Source organism: Eimeria mitis, genomic scaffold (genome assembly GCF_000499745.2).
Source record: "Eimeria mitis Houghton genomic scaffold, Emh_scaff2073, whole genome shotgun sequence".
NCBI lineage: Eukaryota > Apicomplexa > Conoidasida > Eucoccidiorida > Eimeriidae > Eimeria > Eimeria mitis.
The window spans coordinates 1-8,834 of record NW_024015114.1 but is presented as its reverse complement, the minus strand read 5'-3'; the positions used below and the strand labels follow the sequence as shown (position 1 = coordinate 8,834).

General features: G+C 47.6%; 2 protein-coding genes across 2 annotated transcripts; one reads left to right on the top strand and one right to left on the bottom strand.

The window, feature by feature from the left end:
* Positions 1-437: 437 nt before the first annotated feature.
* On the bottom strand, positions 438-3,529 carry EMH_0048230 (adenosine monophosphate deaminase, putative; the record flags this gene model as incomplete). Its single annotated transcript, XM_038022408.1, has 7 exons — positions 438-496; positions 896-1,035; positions 1,309-1,429; positions 1,658-1,732; positions 2,190-2,313; positions 2,633-2,911; positions 3,284-3,529. The coding sequence occupies 7 exons, from the start codon at positions 3,527-3,529 to the stop codon at positions 438-440; spliced, it is 1,044 nt and encodes a 347-aa protein (XP_037878262.1).
* A 1,425-nt stretch (positions 3,530-4,954) lies between these two features.
* Positions 4,955-6,728, top strand: EMH_0048220 (ribosome recycling factor domain-containing protein, putative; the record flags this gene model as incomplete). The annotated part of the gene is made up of 4 exons (XM_038022407.1): positions 4,955-5,246; positions 5,985-6,079; positions 6,325-6,408; positions 6,522-6,728. 4 exons carry the CDS (start codon positions 4,955-4,957, stop codon positions 6,726-6,728), a joined length of 678 nt encoding a protein of 225 aa, XP_037878261.1.
* Positions 6,729-8,834: the final 2,106 nt, after the last annotated feature.

Sequence of the window (8,834 nt, the reverse complement as noted above, 5' to 3'; positions counted from 1 at the left end):
GTTAGTACATGACGCGGTCTTACAATGATTAGTTGCAGAGAACTCGCGGATGCACTTGAATCTCGATTCAGTGCTTATCACGGTTATATCCATTTACTTCGAGTCCCCACGTTACAGCACAAAACATGATGTATTTGGGCGCCCAATTTTGCATGAAGGAGCGAACATGAACAGCTTATTATCTTTAATTGCTCTTCACCGCTCAACTTGCAGTCAGTTTAAGCAACTCCGGAGTATAGGTTGTGCGACGCGCAAGGAAAAGGCAGATCATGTTGTCGAGTGAACGGGCTACCTTGCGGAAGAATTGTAATTGGCAACAGACATATACAGAGTGAGGATACCACGAAGAAAGCAGAAATCCATTAGCTCACATGACCCGAAGGAAGTACATAAGTTGATAATGTTGTAACTAACCAGTAAACACGACAAAAGAGGACCTACTTCCGGTCGTCCAGGTCTGCGATAACCTCCTTTGTCAATTCCGCCAAAAACCGGCCTGAAGTGAAACGACGAGATCAATATCGACAGAAGGTTGGAATAGACGCTATCAGAGAGCGGAAGACGACAGGAGAGAGTTCACAGGGTGCAACAAGAAACAGAATATACCTTTTATGTGGTTGTCAGTCTTGAGAAACACATCCCTTAGACGCGCTTGCCCAAACGGATTATATTTTTGATTGAACAGATCAAAACGTTGGAAACAAGAGCCTGTGCACAAGCGCCTACACGCACAGCGCATATGTATGACCCAGGGCCACACGCTATGTCAAAAGCAGTTCCATTTAGAGCAATATTACTTCGAAACAATTAAATATACCATTTTCCTTCGTGCAAAATATCCTTGCCTTCGTCAGCATGACATATATTTTACATTTTATACGTTCCACTGTCTTACCGAGGGCATGGACATTTAAGTGATCCACTGAAGCTTCGCTTGCACTAAACCCCAGTTCTTGTTGAAACAAGCCCTTTAACGTAATACCCTGGCCGCCTTCTGTGACTACGACCGTGTCCCCCTCCGTCCTGTACTTTTTCCTGGGCAGAATACCATGAACCGTCTTAAGAGTCGCAATAAGCATGCGTGTGCATACGCGTGTCCACCCTGTGGCAACTAGAAAGCGTTATGTACGCGTAGATACNAAATGCATTGTTCACCCCACCAATCCGGCTGTGAATATGAAGCACGCGTCCGTAATTACGTGACAGTGCACACTGCGCGTCTAGCGTGGTACTAGTACATGGCTGCAGAGACTCATTCCACTTTTAAAATGTGTTACGAACAGCCTTCGAAGAGGAGTACGTCTGTACCTGATGAAGCGCAGCAAATGCTTCTGATGCATGCAAGCGGAATGGTGGACATGCGTGTCGACCTTTCGGACATTGTAGAAGTCTCTGTGCTTGTTGTTTTTGGTTTCTTCTATCTCTGCATCTATCACATATGCACAGCATCAATCAAATATGACATTGCATGACAGTGATCGATGCGAGAAGTTTGAGGGGTACTCAGACAATCACGGAATGAGGGCAGCGCGGTGGTCAAGCTATAGCCCGGTGAGAACCAACCGTGCAGAGCTAAGTCCGCGCATAAACCAATAGAGGCATCCCAATCTCGGGAAAGAGCCTCAGGCAGCCGGTTTTTGTGTGTGTTGCATCTTACTGGAGTTAAACATCAGGTGAAAACTGAACTTTCCCTCCAAAAACTTGATTCGCTTGTAGCAAAATGTCTTGCAGGCTGTTCACGCAAAACAAGGAGACAAAGGAACAGCCCTTCAACCGGCACTTGACTCCAAGAAGAATATAAGTCTACATGCGGGACGGTATAATGTACCAATGCACAAATTTTACAGACGCAGGAATTGTAGATGCGACGGGAGCAGACCAACAACCTACTCAGTGGAAGCAGGATGCATATTACAAAAAAACAATTCACAAACGAGAACAATGAAATTGAATGAAAAGCATGACAGCCCACGAAAACGAAACCCTACTTCTGGATTGAAACGCAAGTGTGGGAATAAATCCACGCATGTTATTCTGGCTGCTATACAGTTTTCCATTTGTCATTTCCTCGTGAAGATCCTAGTTCCTAAGCATCCTTATATGCATACTAAACACCTCCAGACACACGCCNCATGTTAGAGCTCTACCAATATGCTGGCATATGCGTAAACAGGGGTAACGGTAAGTACCTGGGTCCTGAACAGCTATCATCACGTCCTGCAAAGCAGCGAGGTATTCTCTAACAGTTGGGATTAAATTGGAGCTCCACAGCAGCGGCGGGTCCCCCGTCTCTTTTTCAGGGTCCCAGAATACCTGGTGTGCAGATGGAAACAAGAAGCAGACGGCACAGCGAGCTAGAGCTTAGTGAACTCTTCGTCAGCAACTGAAATTGCGCATAGATTCTGCACGCCTTCGTTGTATTCAGATACAGACTTCAAATACAAACGACGCAGTACATTATTTCGCACAAAACGAGCGAGCCACAGGCGGTAAGGTCCCTCATCAACCTTCGGCACAGACGGGCAGTTGCGTCTGCTCATAAAAGTTTCTTTCACAACCAATGAGTACGCTCCGTTATCGTGTCATTATACACTCTACACAGCTCCCGTTGTTCCCGATGCCGGAGGCTTACATGCATTACACCGTCAATGAACTTGAACGTGGCCGAACACCCATTTGGGGGTGTGACCGCGAAGGGGTCGAAAAGCGGTTCTTTGCTCATCCCCTCAAATACCTTTTGAGATCCCTCTACACAGCTGTAGCTTCCACTGACGGCGTCCTGTGCTGTGACGCGACTCTCGAGACTGCAATGGGGGACGGTTCTGTCGACCAGTCGAACAGCAGGAGAAAACCGAGGCGTTCGGTATCGTCCTATGAACCGCCAGCGGTGGCCCAATGCATTTGCGAGAGTCTGTACAAAATGCGGCAAATATCGAAAGAGGAATNGAACCGCCAGCGGTGGCCCAATGCATTTGCGAGAGTCTGTACAAAATGCGGCAAATATCGAAAGAGGAATCTAAAATCGTCTGAATAGTCATCTTTACGGCTGCGCTCATCTTCGGCAGCATTTGCAAAGGAGAGCAACGTCGGGCAGCTCGCAGGCAGTTGTAATGAGCAAAGATATGCGTATACCCATTCGACGTAAGGCAAAGCCTAGATGTAGCATCAAATGACGTTCCATCCATCAACGCCTGGGTGCATTTTTCGTTCTCGCAAGCTATTTCTGTTAATAAGTGCAAGTCTCGCAAATATACGTGGGAGGTTTGTCCCTGTTTCTGATCACCTTGACTGCTTGAATGTTTTCATCCGAAGTAGACGCGAGAATCGCCAAGTCTTTACTCGGCTGAAGCTTCACATAAGAAACACCTGACGAAACCAACTGCTTCGGTGCTGACGACAGAAGTGAAGGACCGAAGGTCTCCTGCACGCCATCGTCACTGTCGGCTCTTTTGCTGAAGACCTGAAGGGAAACGGAGAAGCTATGTAGTGGGACATGACAACGAATACTGCAGCGCGAAAAGTTTGCCATCTGTAGCAGAGATGTGTCTGCGGGAAGCAGGGTTCGGCCGCCTGCAGTGTCAAGATGGGAAAAGCGGAAAGTTGTGCGTTGATGGTGATTTACATTCCTGAATATATCGTCCCAGCCAACTTCTTTGCCTATTGAGGACCTTCTAGAAAAGCTGTTTNATTTACATTCCTGAATATATCGTCCCAGCCAACTTCTTTGCCTATTGAGGACCTTCTAGAAAAGCTGTTTAGTTCCATCTCCGGGTAGATGACCCTTGCTCGTGCGATGTGCCGTAGGGAACGTGCAGCCGAAAGACAGGCAATCGCAGAACAACACAAATAAATGAGAACAGAGTCTACTCATTCACGCAATTACATCCCCAACGTAAATAATATTGCGAACCTCGAGGGGAAGAAATAGTCTAGAAAAGCATGCTTTAGTTGTAACTAACGAAAGGGTCGTGGGTGTCTCGAGACAGCCTAGATATTCGCTGCAACAAGTGTGCATCGAAGATTAGATGCGCCCAAAACACTGCCAAGATGAAAAATGAATATGTAATAACGCCTTTCAATAGTCATAGATGTCAATAACACGCATAAATGACAACTGTGCTTCACACACACCCGACATGCAAGGCGGTCCAGCCCCAATCCATCGGGTCTTCGTTTCGTCGTCTCATCGTGTGGTACCTTCTCTCTGCAATTNGTAGGTACAGCATACTCTCTTGTGGGGGCGAACGGGACTCCGCAGCGCTTCCACTTCAGTGAAATGCCCCTCGGGCCCACGAAGTAGGTGGCAATCCCTGCAATTTCTCATTCTGGAATGAAATTGCTGTTTCGCGGGCTGGTGGCCTCAACTTCAGAGCCGCCAACACCCGCAGCGCCGCAGTGGCTGTGACAGCAGGAATAGTAGCACTTACGTACTGGTTTAGGGCCCCAACAACAACTAAAGCAGTAGCTACGGCAGTTATAGCTGTCGCTGAGGCAGCTGCAGTTGCACCGGCAGCTGCAACAGCGGCTGCATCTGCGTGATGCTGTGTGCACGACCGGCAGGAGTAGCGCCAGGTTCCACACAACAGATTCTTTGGCAGCAACATCATTAGAGGGTATCTTCCTCCATCTTCCTCTCTAGCCTAGTCAAATGCATATTGTTTCGGGCAATCAACTGCGCCTTCTCCGTAGCATGGGGAGGCAGGCATACTCCAATCTACCTCCCCCTGTAGGTAATCTTGTTTCGGCACAAAGGATCGCTGGGCCGCATAGAGTATCCGGAATTTGCCTCTCCGGATTATTTATGAATCGTGCACGAGGCATAAAAGAACCGAGCGCCCTTTGTGGTGTGCATTGGGATGCAGTCTCGTGCGCGGCGCTCTTGCCACAGGGTGAGTTGTGTCGTTCTTTCAGCGGGGGCAAGCAGAAATGTGGAGAGACTGCGAAAGAGAAAAGGATGCGTCGAATGTTGAAGAAGCTGAACTACGTAGCGGAAGGAGATGCACCGCATAAGGAAAATACAAGGGACTGGCAACCTCAAGAACACCAGCAAACGAGGCGGGGGCGAGAAGAAAAAGACAGAGGTAGCTTTGACTCAAAGAATACAGAAGCCGAAGCAGAGGCTGCACTAGAAGCAGCGCAGCAGCAAATGAACGGGCACCTAGGTGACCTCGTATCACGTTTGAAAGATTTGGATGTGTCTCGGCCGAAAATAAGCACATTTGAGGATATACAAGTGCAAGTTGCAGGTAATCTTCAAACCCTCAACTCAACGGAACCTTTTGCGCGCACACTTTGTGTTCGTATGCGTGCGTGAGTGAATGCATGAAGCCCGAATCTTGACATCCTTGAACGTGTAAAGTGCAGATGTAACTCGATGCAGGACGGCAACTGCACGAAGAGAGTGGAAGTGGCTGTATATTCCCTCTGCATCATGTCTTGTGTCAAAACGTGACCCAAAACGGAGACGGGATATACAGTCATATATATATATATATATATATATATATATATATATATGACAGTATCCACGTATATAATACATTCAGTGTCGCTTTGTGTAAAAGAGCAGTATACCATAATCTCTTCAAACCAAACACAGCGTAGTTGCTTATATATCCCAGTAGTTCAGACGATGCAATCCCTGACAAGCTGCAGCGCGAAGTAGGATAAACTTTGACAGTGTGTCTGTGGCGCAGTATGATAGAGCAGACTTTCGTTGTCTAGCTTGAGCTTTAGTTTTTTCGCTTGCTTTCCGCATTTAGGACATTGCAGGTCGGCACATTGCACTTGTCTTGTTAGCGAGAAGGAACCGCCTAGTTTTCACTTGAAGACTAGGCGAACAATGTGCCCGATGTTTCCTGCATGCATAGTTGTCTGCTTGTTGTGGATATTGATATTTTGCCCCCCAAGAGTGGGTCGCAAAGTCGCTGGGGACTTTGGGAAGCAACTGTTTAAAGACTGACCTTCTGCTTTTGAGTGTGTAGGCGGCAATAAACGACTGAGTGATTTGGCTCAAGTGCAAATCAAGGGGAGTTCAGTCGTCGTACTTACGCTGTTTTCCGAACAGCATCTTTCAAAGGTATCTTTCCGTACATCTGCTGGGAGCGTCATGCTNTACTTACGCTGTTTTCCGAACAGCATCTTTCAAAGGTATCTTTCCGTACATCTGCTGGGAGCGTCATGCTACAGTTTGAATTGCCATTCTCTGTGCGGCTTCGGCTCACTTTTCGGACTACGTTACCTTCCTTGTTGCGACTTTGTTGGTTAGTGGAGTGTCCGTCAGTGGAGTGTCCGTTACTGGAGTGTCCGTGTGAATTTGCGCAGGTGATTTCAGCATTAAGAAGGACGGATGAGAATTGGAGGATTGTCGAGGACGGACCAGTAACTGTCCGCGTGCAGCTTCCAAAGGTAAACTAGTGCAGGCGAGGGTTTTAGTTGCTAGCTAAATTTCATGCCTGAAGCTGCGAATTAGATGCCGAAATGCACCTGGTGAGCTTTTACCTGTTTCACTTTCCGTGCAGATGACTGAGGACCTGCGGAATTCCTTCATCGCTCAGGCGAAAGCTGCAACAGAAGAAGTCAGTTTCGTTTTTGCCGCGTTTCAGAATGTTGCTTGCTTTCACATGAAGAGCCTGCCTTCTGGATGCATCATATTTATCCGTCTCTTCTCTGTTTGCTACAGTTTCGAGCAGTTGCTGGTGGTTGCTAGTGCTGTTTCTCATTCCTGATTGTGCCGTTCTTTTCCACGATTATCGTTGATGCAAAGTAGTTCTCGGTGTGGCTGGTACGCTGCTTGCTGCTGCAGTGTAAGGTTCAGATCCGTCGGGTTCGCCAAGACACCCGGTCCAAACATCGTTCTCTTTTTAAAGATAGTCGCTTGAGTGAAGGCACTAGGAAGAACGAGGATCAACAACTGCAGAAAATCACAGACGATGCTATTAAACGGGCAGCGCAGTTCCTAGCTGACAAGCTCAGGCACCTGGCTGCTGCTTCGTGCTAGACATGGCTAGCTACAGCTAGCAATTGGCACCCGTGTCTTTCCAGACCTGTCTGCGTGTATATGGGAGGCCCCGCTCTCCAGCTCTACCAACCGTCAGTTGGTAGAGCTGGAGAGCGATGCACTGGATGTAAAGAACATGCGCATATTCTTGAATATTGTCTGAGGATTCGAATGCGCATCTGCTTACATTCATGGGACACAGTACACAGAAATCTCAAATCATTCGGGCGAACGCAAGTGTGCATTTGTCTGCATTGACAATGTTTCCAGATGCTGTATAGCTCCATTGTTTTCTTTTGTGCCTCATTTCTTGTGTCTGACCTTGTGTGTTTGCCCTTCCGCGTGTCGAAGTGTATGTATCTCTGTTCGTTACGTCAGCAGCGCAGTTTGTTGAGCACTGAGTTGATGTTTCTTAGCCTCCAACGGTTCCCCCCCCTACGCGTCCTCCCCAATGGGTTGTCTAATGTTGCTTTTCTTTCTCGCCAGTCCGTGGCGTTTCGTAGGATACTACGTTTTCCCCGTTAGTGTCTCTGGAAGGTACGTAAATTCAACCGGCTTTGGCCATAAATGCCATCCATACCGTTATTCTACGAGTAAGGGGCGGCAGCGCGGCGTCGTTGTATTGTGAACTTACTCATGAAAGACTTCGTGGAGTGCTGCGCAGTCTAACCACTTCTTGCAAGTAGACAACGGTTTTTGTCTGTAGCCATCCTCTGCGCAGTAATTAAATGTACCATTTAATTTGTGGACGAAAGGCATGAATACCTAATCGCATTTTGATGCTGTATTATCCAGATGCACTTCGCAACAAATCCATTCAAGACTCCCAATGATTTTTTGCCATAACCCTTTAACATGCCATTTGGCGCATAACAACGCTGTTCGAATGTAAACATTCAGTCCCAATAATATGCAAACTGCGCCGCTGGCTCTGGATTTTGGTGCTGCAGCTGGTGCATTTGCTTCAGCATGCGTGACCCCCGTATACGGGCCAAACGTACCACATCGCGCACGATAGGTTGTGCATCAGGTTTGCTCCCTAGTGGCGGGTGCGGGCTCATCCTGCACTGCACATGTAGGTTAGTTGGGTCGATATTTGACATCTTCGCAGCTGCTGCAGCTTAATCCGTCGGAGAGCGCAGTAGCAAACAATCATTAGATTTATTAGCGCCCGCTGTACACAGGTTCGCTGCGCAAGTAAGAAGGCGTGCGTGCATGCCCAGACACCTTCATTAACAACTACAACAGAAGATCACACGGTCTAACAACGTGGTGCGGAGCGGCACACTGAAATTATTGCCTAGTCATGAGCACTACAATAAGCAAGGGCAGCCTGAATATTTCCATGCACAAGCAGAACGATAAAAACCATGTTCAGTCAATGCGTGTTCGAATTACATATCTTGTGTTCGAATTACATATCTCGTGGGCCAGTAGCCCATAAAACTGCAGCAGTCAGGATCGTGTCGCTGACAAGACCTTCAGGCGAGAAAGCTTACCCTAAGCTACTCGAACATTAGGAAATGCAAAGTTGTAAACACAAAAAAAGACGCAGTGGGGAAGCGTGATTGGAACATTCAACGCGCCTAGCACAGCAAGCAGTACGACAGTAACCCGATGTACAGTGCAACGGAGAGCAAAGCACAGCAACAATATTTTGTTGCTGTGTTTTGCTCTCCGTTGCACTGTACATCGGGCCACTGTCGTATTGCTTGCTGTGCTAGGCCAGTCGAATGTTCCAACATCCTGATGAGGCTGGAAAAGCAGCGAGAAGAAAGGAGCATTTTATTGATTCCACATAGAGCTGAAGTAGGCTAGTGGCCACTTTCGCCGT